At 51.0% G+C, this 12366-nt stretch overlaps 1 protein-coding gene across 1 annotated transcript; it reads left to right on the top strand.

Annotated features, from left to right (window-relative positions):
• Nucleotides 1–590: 590 nt before the first annotated feature.
• Nucleotides 591–1669, top strand: LOC132567485 (lysophosphatidic acid receptor 6-like). Its single transcript, XM_060233163.1, has one exon. The coding sequence runs from the start codon at nt 618–620 to the stop codon at nt 1641–1643; it is 1026 nt and encodes a 341-aa protein (XP_060089146.1). The 5' UTR covers nt 591–617; the 3' UTR covers nt 1644–1669.
• Nucleotides 1670–12366: the final 10697 nt, after the last annotated feature.

Genomic DNA, 12366 nt, shown 5'->3' with positions numbered 1-12366 from the left:
AGAAACTAGGTGTTTATGTACTACTCCTATGCTGATCCTAGGTTGGAACGTCATACAGAAGACTGAGGAAAAGTAGGAATTGAGCAGTTCCGCCCTCCCTTCATTACCTGTTACAATTTCACTTTCTTGCCCTCGCAATGGGCCTGCCATGTCCTTGCTCTGAACATAAGAAAAGAACCCTTTTTTGTTGTTTATAGCATCTTTGTCCAGCCTGAGCTCCTGCTGTATTTATTTATGACCTCAAAGTGGTGCTTTGTGTCTGCTTATTCCCAGTGGAGGTCTCACGTTCTTTCTCTTCTTGTGGGAAATGTGGCAGGAGCAAGCAGACTGCAGCCGTCTGGCATCCATGCAAAGGAGGGGGGGCAGTTAGGGAACAAGGAGAGGCTTTGAGTGTCCTGCTCCATTGTAGCCTTCTTGGAGCACTGGCTTGACCCCTTATTGTTGGTAGGGGCTGGGGGTTGTGTCCCACAATGGCTAGAATGTGGAGGGAGGAGGCTTCCCTCCGCTGGAGTAGTGCTGGAGGGAGCCTCTGTTCATGGTCCAAACCAAATTTAAGACAATGTCATACAGAATCTGTTGGATTCCTTTTCAGCTGCCTGCTCCCGGCAGAGTTGCCAATGCTGCATCACAGAGGCTCCATGTGGAACAGTAGCCAGAGCGTCTCCAACTGCTCCGAGAGCGCGGACTTCCAGTACATCCTCTTCCCGGTCGTCTACAGCCTGGTCTTTGTGCTGGGCCTGGGGGGGAACTTGTTTGTGCTGGCCTACTTCTTTCGGAGCAAGTCAGCCACTGCCCCGGCCAACGTCTTTCTGGTGAACCTTGCCACCATCGACTCGCTCTTTGTGTTGACCTTGCCCTTCCGCATTGCCTACCATGCGCTGCACAATGACTGGGTCTTTGGGGAGACTCTCTGCAAGATCACAGGCGGCCTGTTCTTTGCCAACCTGTACGGCAGCTCCCTCTTCCTGGCCTGCATCTGCCTGGAGCGCTACGTGGCGGTGGTGCACCCCCTGCGCCACTTGCGCCTCCGGCAGCTCCACTACCGCGTGGGGGCTGTGCTGGTGGTTTGGGCTGTGGTCCTGGCAGCCATCCTCTTCCTGGCTCTCCGCGGACCCCTGACCAGCCCCTTTGCCGATGGCCGCACGGCCTGCCTCGAAAACTTCTCCTCCAGTTCTTGGAAGGGGCGCATTTCTGGGGTGAGCATCTTTGCTGCGGTGGTCGGCTTCCTGTTGCCCCTCCTCCTGATTGGGGTGTGCTACCCACTGATCGCTTGGCGGCTGCTGGCAACCCCGGGGATGCAGTCTGGCTCCTGCGCTGTGAAGCGCAAGGCCCTGCGGACCGTGCTGGTGGTGCTCTGTGTTTTCCTGGTCTGCTTTGTGCCTTACCACGTGGTGCAGCTGGTCCACACGCTTGGCCGCGTGGGTGCTCTGGGCGGCTGCTCCCTCATCCGTGCCACATACGTTGCCCGGCGTGTGACCATGGCTCTCACCAGTCTCAATGCCTGCCTCGACCCTCTGGTCTACTATTTTGCTGCTGAACGTTTTACATGGCGGCCCTGCTGGAAATGCGCCTGCTGTCCCCTGAAGTCACAGCGCCCCCTGGGGCTTCACCCACTCCCTGCCCTCCCAGGGACCCTCCACTGAGGAAAACACCGTGCCTGGGTCAGAGGAGTGAGCAGGAGATGGCCAGATTGATGGGGATTTCCTTCCTGCTTCACTGGAAAAGACAATCATGGTAGGAAAAATGGAGGGCAGCAGGGAAGGAGGCAGACCCAGCAGGAGGCGGATGGATGGATTCCCTCAAGGAAGCCTCGACTGCAGGGCTCTCAGCTGGAAAGACCTGAGCTGTGAATGACAGACGACAACAGGATGTTTTGGAGGGTCTCCTGAAAGGGTCTTCAGAAGCCAGAAGCGACTTGATGGCACTTACTCTCACACATGTCTGTCTTCATGTCATTTGCTTTCATTATATTATTTGTGCTTTAAAAATTATTAAGATTCACAGTGCCACTATATCAAAGCAACACAAACAAACTGTATGTTATTCCCAAATCTGTCATTGCACTTGCTATAAATTAATTTTCCGTAACTTTATCTAGTGTGTCATTTTCGATCTTACTTGTAAATGCTCAGGCTTACCTGAACTTGGTAGACATGCTGTTGTGCGTTTTTGTGTGATATGCACCTGTGCAGCACACTTTCTTTTTGCCTCCTTTCATTGTACAATTTCTCGCAGTCTCCTTAAAATGCTACGCTGCTCACTGCTGGCCCCCCTCCAGCTCCCTCTTCCTGTGGCACTGACTCTGCTGCCCTCCTGGCTGTTTGGAAAGTGGGCAACGGTCTACTTTCTCAACTCCGCCCATCCGTCCCCCAGCAGGGGCAAGTGGAATTAGTCTAGCCAGCATTTGGGTGCCTCACCTCTCCAGGAGCTCCCTTGTGCAGTCAACTCTGCCTGCTCTTTCATACAAGAAGAAAAAAATTACACATTTTAAAATGACATCGCTCCTCAAACACAGGCCAGTCAGTCTTGACTTCAGTACTGGGTAAGTTGGAGGAAACTATTGTTAATGAAATAATTAGTTGGCAGCACATTGATAAACAAAAGCTATTGAGGAAGACTCAGCATGGGTTCTGTAAGGGAAGATCTTGCCTCACTAACCTGTTACAGTTTTTTGAGGGGGTGAACAAACATGTGGACAAAGGAGACCCAATAGATGTTGTTTACTTTGACTTCCAGAAAGCTTTTGATAAAGTTCCTCATCAAAGGCTCCTTAGTAAGCTCGAGAGTCATGGAGTAAAAGGACAAGTCTTCTTGTGGATCAAAAACTCGCTAAGTAACAGGAAACAGAGTGAGTATAAATGGACAATATTCACAGTGAAAGATGGTAAGCAGTGGGGTGCCACGGGGCTCAGTACTGGGTCCCATGCTCTTTAACTTGTTCATTAATGATTTGGAGTTGGAAGTAAGCAGCAAAGTGGCTAAGTTTGCAGATGACACTATGTGGGAATGACCACTCGACACGTGTATCGGGAGAGAAACCTGCTCAGAGGAGGAAAAGCCTCCTCAGGGGAGAAAAAGCCTCCCTTCCTGAGCCAGGTTCCTTTTTTTTTATACAGGCTGAAAGTACACTGAAGTCACCCACACTTAAAGCATATCCCAGATGAATGCCAGCTTGCATTAATACTTATAGACTATGCTGCCTTGTGTTGGGCAGATGTTTCCTGTTATGCTTTAAGTGTGGGTGACCTTTGGTTTACAGTATTCCAAATGAAGCTGCCCCATTGATTTATACAGAGGAATTATGATACTGTCTGATTTGTTTTTAGTACCCTTCCTCATAATCCTCACCATAGTGTTGGTCTTTTTTATTGCAGTCGCACAACACTGTCTCAACATTTTCAGTGAATTATCTACCATAATTCTAAGATCTCTTGGTCAGTCTATGCCAGTTCACACCCCATCAATTTGTATTTATAGTTAGGATTTTTGGCCCCAATGTGCATTACTTTGCACTTGGCTACGTTGAACGTTGAGCTGCCCTGAGCCTGCCTTGGCGGGGAGGGCGGGATATAAATAATAATAAAAAAATTATTAAAAAAAACCTCATTTGCCATATTGACACCCAATTTCCCAGCCTCAACAGATCCCTTTGAAGAGCCTCACAATCCTCTCTGATTCTCATCATCCTGAACAGTTTAGTGTTGTGGGAGGATCACATAATCAGCACAGCAGCTTGCTTCCCTATATGCCACATATTCTGATGACACAAAAGAACACAGGCTTCTCACATTTGGGTTTTACTACATCCTGTTCCCTGGACAAATATATCCCAGATGAATGCCAGCTTGCATTAATACTTATAGACTATGCTGCCTTGTGTTGGGCAGATGTTTCCTCTGATAATTCCTCTGTATAAATCAATGGGGCAGCTTCATTTGGAATACTGTTAACCAAAGGTGGCCAACGGTAGCTCTCCAGATGTTTTTTGCCTACAACTCCCATCACCCCCAGCCAGCATGGCCAATGACTGGGGCTGAGGGGAGTTGTAGGCAAAAAGCATCTGGAGATCTACCGTTGGCCACCCCTGCTGTAAACAATTCTGGTCACCACACCACAAAAAAGATATAGCATTGGAAAAGGTGCAGAAAAGGGCAACTAGTATGATTAAAGGTTGGAACACTTTCCGCATGAAGAAAGGTTTAAAGCCCTTGCGGTTGGAGAAACATCAACTGAGGGGTTACATGACAGAGGCTTACAAGATTATGCATGGGACAGAAAAGGTAGAGAAAGAAGTGATGCTCTGTATTCCTGGTGCTTGGGGGGGGGCAGTGGGAGGGCTTCTAGTGTTCTGGTCCCACTGGTGGACCTCCTGATGGCTCCTGGTGTTGAACAGGATGGGCCATTGGCCATATCCAACATGGCTTCTCTTCTGTTCTTATGTTTGGGGCAGTGATGCTCTGTATTCCTGGTGCTTGGGGGGGGGGCAGTGGGAGGGCTTCTAGTGTTCTGGTCCCACTGGTGGACCTCCTGATGGCTCCTGGTGTTGAACAGGATGGGCCATTGGCCATATCCAACATGGCTTCTCTTCTGTTCTTATGTCTGGGGCAGTGATGCTCTGTATTCCTGGTGCTTGGGGGGGCTGTGGGAGGGCTCCTAGTGTCCTGGTCCCACTGGTGGACTTCCTGATGGCAACTGGTGTTGAACAGGATGGGCCATTGGCCATATCCAACATGGCTTCTCTTCTGTTCTTATGTCTGGGGCAGTGATGCTCTGTATTCCTGGTGCTTGGGGGGGGGGGCAGTGGGAGGGCTTCTAGTGTTCTGGTCCCACTGGTGGACCTCCTGATGGCTCCTGGTGTTGAACAGGATGGGCCATTGGCCATATCCAACATGGCTTCTCTTCTGTTCGTATGTCTGGGGCAGTGATGCTCTGTATTCCTGGTGCTTGGGGGGGCTGTGGGAGGGCTCCTAGTGTCCTGGTCCCACTGGTGGACTTCCTGATGGCAACTGGTGTTGAACAGGATGGGCCATTGGCCATATCCAACATGGCTTCTCTTCTGTTCTTATGTCTGGGGCAGTGATGCTCTGTATTCCTGGTGCTTGGGGGGGGGCAGTGGGAGGGCTTCTAGTGTTCTGGTCCCACTGGTGGACCTCCTGATGGCTCCTGGTGTTGAACAGGATGGGCCATTGGCCATATCCAACATGGCTTCTCTTCTGTTCTTATGTCTGGGGCAGTGATGCTCTGTATTCCTGGTGCTTGGGGGGGGGGCAGTGGGAGGGCTTCTAGTGTTCTGGTCCCACTGGTGGACCTCCTGATGGCTCCTGGTGTTGAACAGGATGGGCCATTGGCCATATCCAACATGGCTTCTCTTCTGTTCGTATGTCTGGGGCAGTGATGCTCTGTATTCCTGGTGCTTGGGGGGGCTGTGGGAGGGCTCCTAGTGTCCTGGTCCCACTGGTGGACTTCCTGATGGCAACTGGTGTTGAACAGGATGGGCCATTGGCCATATCCAACATGGCTTCTCTTCTGTTCTTATGTCTGGGGCAGTGATGCTCTGTATTCCTGGTGCTTGGGGGGGGGGCAGTGGGAGGGCTTCTAGTGTTCTGGTCCCACTGGTGGACCTCCTGATGGCTCCTGGTGTTGAACAGGATGGGCCATTGGCCATATCCAACATGGCTTCTCTTCTGTTCTTATGTCTGGGGCAGTGATGCTCTGTATTCCTGGTGCTTGGGGGGGCTGTGGGAGGGCTCCTAGTGTCCTGGTCCCACTGGTGGACTTCCTGATGGCAACTGGTGTTGAACAGGATGGGCCATTGGCCATATCCAACATGGCTTCTCTTCTGTTCTTATGTCTGGGGCAGTGATGCTCTGTATTTTTGGTGCTTGGGGGGCAGTGGGAGGGCTTCTAGTGTCCTGGTCCCACTGATGGACCTCCTGATGGCACCTGGGTTTTTTGGCCGCTGTGTGACACAGAGTGTTGGACTGGATGGGCCATTGGCCAGTTCCAATGTGGCTTCTCTTCTGTTCTGTTATCTTCAGAGGGTTTTGGTTCAGTTAGTGTCGCAATTGTTCTTGCCTCCCAAATGTTTATTAGCCACTTTTTGGTTTGGCATAATGTGCAAAAACTGCCCATGTCCCATTTAGCAAGTTTAAAAGCCCATCGTGATCTCTCTGGGGAGGCATCTGCTTGGGGGGGGGGGGTGTCAAGGGTGTTTCCCAATCAAGCATAATGCTGAGAAGGACTTTTTAACAATTAAACAGTGGCACTCCAGGTATAGCCGCCCTGAGCCTGCCTTGGCGAGGGAGTGCGGGATATAAGAATAAATTTTTTATTATTATTAATAAACATTATATTCAAAACCCACTTATTGTCTCTTATTTAGGGTATACAATGTCCATATCCAATCCCGCTGATGGGGGGCAGTCCTTGTGATGGGCCCTGGCCACAGGGACCTTGGAGCAGGATGAGGGCTCAAGGAGCCAGCTGCCCTTCCCCAGTAGAGATGGGTCCAGGCCCTCACGGGGCAGCCCCCCCCCCGCCTCCTGCTGCTACCCTCAGACCTCAGTGGCAGTGGGGCCCTGCTGGCTATCCATGCCAAGGCGATAGGGTTGTGGGTATGTTTGGCCCCCTGTGCCCTGGCCAGTGGGGCCACACTGCCCCCCCCCTCTGTGTGTGTGGCCCCAGGGGCCCCCTCCACCCAGTCCCCAAATAAGTTATTTATTTTATATTTGATTTATATCCCGCCCTTCCCACCAAAGTGGCTCTGTACAACTCTGCCGCACAGCAGCGATGGCTCATGTCCAGGCAGAGGGCTCTAGAGAGTGTGTCCATCTTACCACTCTCCCCAGCCAGAAGGACCCCTTTCTGGAAGCCAAAGTGGAGGGGGGCAAGCCCTTTCTAGGAGCCAAAAGGGGGCCCAACAAAGGTGTGGAATGGGGTGGGCCACTGCTGCAGGACCTCATTGCCCCTCGTCAGGCCACAGAGCAGAATGGTCCAAGGAGCAGACACTGGCCTCTGTCCATGGCCCAGAGCCGCCCTCCCCTCCCCCACCGTGGTCATCTAACCTGTTGAAGGTGAGCATGTGTGTCCCCTATCCAGTAGGTGTGTTTCTCATGTTTGTTACTGAGATGTGGAGCTCAGCACTTATCCTTGTTAAATTGCATCTTGTTCACTTTTGCTCACTTTTCCGGTGTGTTCAGATCTCATTGAATTCTATCTCTATCTTAGAATCATAGAGTTGGAAGGGACCTCTAGGGTCATCTAGTCCAACCCCTGCATAAAGCAGGAAACTCACAAACCCCTCCCCCTAAATTCACAGGATCTTCATCGCTGTCAGATGGCCATCTAGCCTCTGCTGAAAAACCTCCAAGGAAGGAGAGCCCACCACCTCCCAAGGAGGAAGCCTGTTCCACTGAGGAACCGCTCTAATGGTCAGGAAGTTCTTTCTAATGTTGAGCTGGAAACTCTTTTGATTTAATTTCAACCCACTGGTTCTGGTCCTACCTTCCGGGGCCACAGAAAACAATTCCACACCATCCTCTATATGACAGCCCTTCAAGTACTTGAAGATGGTGATCATATCACTTCTCAGCCGCCTCCTCTCCAGGCTAAACATCCCCAGCTCCTTCAACCTTTCCTCATAGCATTTGGTCTCCAGACCCCTCACCATCTTCGTCTCCCTCCCCTGGACCCGTTCCAGCTTGTCTATATCCTTCTTAAAATGTGGTGCCCAAAACTAAGCACATTACTCCAGGTGAGGTCTTACCAGAGCTGAGTAAAGTGATACCAACACATCACGTGATCTGGACACTATACTTCCATTGATACAGCCCAAAATTGCATTTGCCTTTTTAGCCACCGCATCACACTGTTGACTCATGTTCAGCATATGATCCACTAAGACCCCAAGATCCTTTTTGCACATACTACTGCTAAGACAAGTCTCCCCCATCCTATAACCATGCATTGGATTTTTCCTACCTAAATGCAGAACTTTACATTTATCCCTGTTAAAATTCATTTTATTGATTTTAGCCCAGTTTTCCAGCCTGTCAAGGTCACCCTGTATCCTGTTTCTGTCTTCTTCTGTGTTCGCAACCCCTCCCAATTTAGTATCATCTGCAAATTTAATAAGCATCCCCTCTATTCCTTCATCCAAATCATGGTGTGCTCACTGCTTCTTCCAATTTGGTGTCATCTGCAAATTTAATGAGTAGCCCATTTACACCCTCATCCACTGGGATCAAACTCAGGTTGTGATCAGAGAGCTCGGACTGCAGTACTACAGTGTTAGCACTCTGTGCCACAGGGCTCCTTCCAGTTTAATTGTTACAGAGTGTAAATTTTGTTGGCTGCAGCCACCCTGAGCCTGTCTTGGTGGGGAGGGCAGGATATAAATCTAATAAATGAATGAATGAATACACTGTGGCTTCCTGTTTTTGCCACAGCCTCCAGGTGGGGCCTGGGAATCCCATGGCATTGCAACTCATCTCCAGAATGCAAGGTCAGTTCCCCTGGAAAAAAAGGGATGCTTTGGAGGGGGGCTCTGTGGGCACCGTCCTTCCCAGGCTTCATCCCCAAATCTCCAGGAGTTTCCCGGCCTGGAGCTGGCAACCCTACCCCCCATCCCAGTCAGTGACCAGGGAGGGGGCCTGGAAACCTTCCTTCTCCATAGCAACGGGTGCATCAGGGCAGCAAGGAGGAGGGGAGGGGAGGGGAGGGGGAGGGCTGGCTGTGCACTGTGTGCAGATAGGGAGGGGTAGAATTTTGCCTTTCTGGGGTGGAATATAAACTCCTTGAGGTTAGCCAGCGCTGGGACTGAGGAGGGCCAGGAGGCCTGCTAAGTGCCTGTGTGTGTGTGGGGGGGGGGGGGGGGAGGCTGGGCTGCACTCTCCTCCTCTGTTGCTTCAGCCGGACCAGGAAGCATTGCTGCTTCTGGGTTGGGAAATTCCTGGAGGTCTGGGGGCTGGATTCTGGGAAGGGTGGAGGTGTAATGTCACAGAGTCTGCCTTCCAAAGCAGCCTTTTCTCAAGGGAAGCTCCTCTCCGTTGCCTGGAGCTCAGCTGTAACCACAGGAGATCTCCAGCCAGCACCTGGAGGTTGGCCAGGGTAGACTTTTCAGGTGTGGGAAATGTAGGAGAACAAATGACAGGAATGCCTGCTGGGAGGAACAGTGGGGTGGGGGGATGCCTGAATTCCCCTGGATAATGTCATGGGAGCCAGGAAGGCCAATTGGTCTGCATGGTCTCCATAGAAATACACGGCAGCCCACAGTTTCAGAGGGCAGCCGGCCAGGGTGGCCAGTGGGAGAATGGCAAGCTGCAAATCCAGGAGCACCTGAGGGAGCAGGGGGGGGAGTGTCTGAGCTGTCTGGACTCAGAGCTTCCTTCCTCAGGTACCTGACAAAGGGGATCTGAGCAAAGGAACTCTGACCCTTGAAGATTTCTACCCCAAAGCCTTGCTGGTCTCACGGGACTGCCTGACTCTCTCCTGCCACCACAATACACAACACTTAGTGAGGTGGATTGAAGGATTGAAAGGAAACTGCTTTGCACCTGAAATGACAGCCCCCAGACTGGAATGACAGTCCCTGGGGTTAGCATAAGTATTTTTTCTTGGGGGGGGGGGGCTGGAATGACAAGCCCCAAAGTGGCAGGATGGTCTCTGGGACTGGAATTAGCATGGCTTCTGGAGAACTGCGTGATACTATCTGTACACAGTGAGCATGCTAGAAACTGGATAGGAGTAAACACTGGAACTGCAAATGCTGAAGGAACAGACTAAAACCAATTTCCTGGTTCATTCCAGAAATTGCACAAGCCACTCTCCCCCCCCCTCCCCGCCAGCTACTGAAGTATGCATACAGGGGACTGTACCTTTTGTCATTAACTGATAAAGATACCAGCAGATGGTCGATGTGCCCAGAAAACAGAAGACTGTATGTTGTTCCGTTGCCACTCCAGATGGTGGTTGCCTCCCATCAGTCACCATAAAACTGTCAGCATATTTCACTTGCAAGCTCTGTGTGTGTGTGTGTGTGTGCGCCTTAGAGGTTATATCAAACCAGTTTTGTCCAGCTGTCGATGTTGCTTGGGTAAACGTTTCCTGTATGAATCCTTCCTGTAGTTGCTGTGGTGAACAGTGGGTAAGAACATGTATTGAGAGGTGGAGGTCAGAGGTGACTATTAGCCACAGTGTGTATATGTGTGTATATATTTTTTGGCCACTGTGTGACACAGAGTGTTGGACTGGATGGGCCATTGGCCTGATCTAACATGTCTTCTCTTATGTTCTTATGTGACACTGAGTGTTGGACTGGAGGGGCCACTGGCCTGATCCAACAGGGCTTCTCTTATGTTCTTATGTGACACAGAGTGTTGGACTGGAGGGTCCACTGGCCTGATCCAACAGGGCTTCTCTTATGTTCTTATGTGACACTGAGTGTCGGACTGGATGGGCCACTGGCCTGATCCAACAGGGCTTCTCTTATGTTCTTATGTGACACAGAGTGTTGGACTGGAGGGGCCACTGGCCTGATCCAACAGGGCTTCTCTTATGTTCTTATGTGACACAGAGTGTTGGACTGGAGGGTCCACTGGCCTGATCCAACAGGGCTTCTCTTATGTTCTTATGTGACACAGAGTGTCGGACTGGATGGGCCACTGGCCTGATCCAACAGGGCTTCTCTTATGTTCTTATATGACACAGAGTGTCGGACTGGATGGGCCACTGGCCTGATCCAACAGGGCTTCTCTTATGTTCTTATGTGGCACAGAGTGTTGGACTGGAGGGGCCACTGGCCTGATCCAACAGGGCTTCTTTTATGTTCTTATGTGACACAGAGTGTTGGGTTGGAGGGGCCACTGGCCTGATCCAACAGGGCTTCTCTTATGTTCTTATGTGACACAGAGTGTTGGACTGGAGGGGCCACTGGCCTGATCCAACAGGGCTTCTCTTACAGTCTTATGTGACACAGAGTGTTGGACTGGATGGGCCACTGGCCTGATCCAACATGGCTTCTCTTATGTGACACAGAGTGTTGGACTGGATGGGCCACTGGCCTGATCCAACATGACTTCTCTTATGTTCATATGTGACACAGAGTGTTGGACTGGATGGGCCATTGGCCTGATCCAACAGGGCTTCTCTTATGTTCTTATGTGACACAGAGCGTTGGACTGGATGGGCCATTAGCCTGATCCAACAGGGCTTCTCTTATGTTTTTATGTGACACAGAGTGTTGGACTGCAGGGGCCACTGGCCTGATCCAACAGGGCTTCTCTTATGTTCTTATGTGACACAGAGTGTTGGACTGGATGGGCCGTTAGCCTGATTCAACAGGGCTTCTCTTATGTTCTTATGTGACACAGAGTGTTGGACTGGATGGGCCATTGGCCTGATCCAACAGGGCTTCTCTTATGTTCTTATGTGACACAAAGTGTTGGACTGGAGGGGCCATTGGCCTGATCCAACATGGCTTCTCTTATGTTCTTATGTGACACAGAGTGTTGGACTGGAGGGGCCATTGGCCTGATCCAACATGGCTTCTCTTATGTTCTTATGTGACACAGAGTGTTGGACTGGAGGGGCCACTGGCCTGATCCAACAGGGCTTCTCTTGTGTTCTTATGTGACACAGAGTGTTGGACTGGATGGGCCATTGGCCTGATCTAACATGGCTTCTCTTATGTTCTTATGTGACAAAGGGATGCAAGGAAGCAGAGAACTGCTCACCTGTGCCCAAGATGCTGGAAAGCCACAGGCAGTCAGAGTACTTGTCCAGGTGTGCAAATGGCCTGAGGGGTGCTAGGAGGAGATTCGCAGTGCATTCCCAGGGGCCACCAAGGTGGAGGTGGCCAGCCTCTGGTACAACTGCTGGATGCTGGTCTGTTCCCTATTAACATCTGAGAACCACTCCTGGTCCTCCTCAAGACAGTAGGCATCGCAAGTGCCCTGGAGTCTATAGCGACCTGGCAACATCCACCAGTCAGGCTGTTAGGTATGTGGACTCAAGAGAAGACTTTGGGTGTTCTTGCCTGGCTCATTGGAGCCATACGAACTGAGCTTGGGGACTTGGGAAACAAAGGGCTGCAGGATCCAAATCTCTGCAGCCCTAGACCAATCACAAGCCCCTGACGGTTTGAATGACCCAATCACAAGCCCCTGACGGTTTGAATGACCCAATAATGTGCTTGCTCAGGAACCCAGAGATGTATACAAGTTTGGCCCCGTTGGCCCAGTTCCCAGTCTTGTTCCTGCAGCCACCTACTATACTGTACCCAATAAAGAGCTTGTCACGTATCCATCAACTCATCAATGCATAGAACCCACTATACAATACAGGCAACAGCAGCTGATGACACCCCTG

The sequence above is a fragment of the Heteronotia binoei genome, chromosome 2 (assembly GCF_032191835.1).
Source record: "Heteronotia binoei isolate CCM8104 ecotype False Entrance Well chromosome 2, APGP_CSIRO_Hbin_v1, whole genome shotgun sequence".
Lineage (NCBI taxonomy): Eukaryota > Metazoa > Chordata > Lepidosauria > Squamata > Gekkonidae > Heteronotia > Heteronotia binoei.
The sequence above is the reverse complement of the archived record's forward strand: the minus strand, read 5'-3'. Positions and strand labels throughout refer to the sequence as shown.

Coding starts and splice junctions, on each gene's coding strand:
- LOC132567485 (XM_060233163.1), top strand. CDS start 618: ATGCTGCATCACAGAGGCTCCATGTGGAACAGTAGCCAGAGCGTCTCC.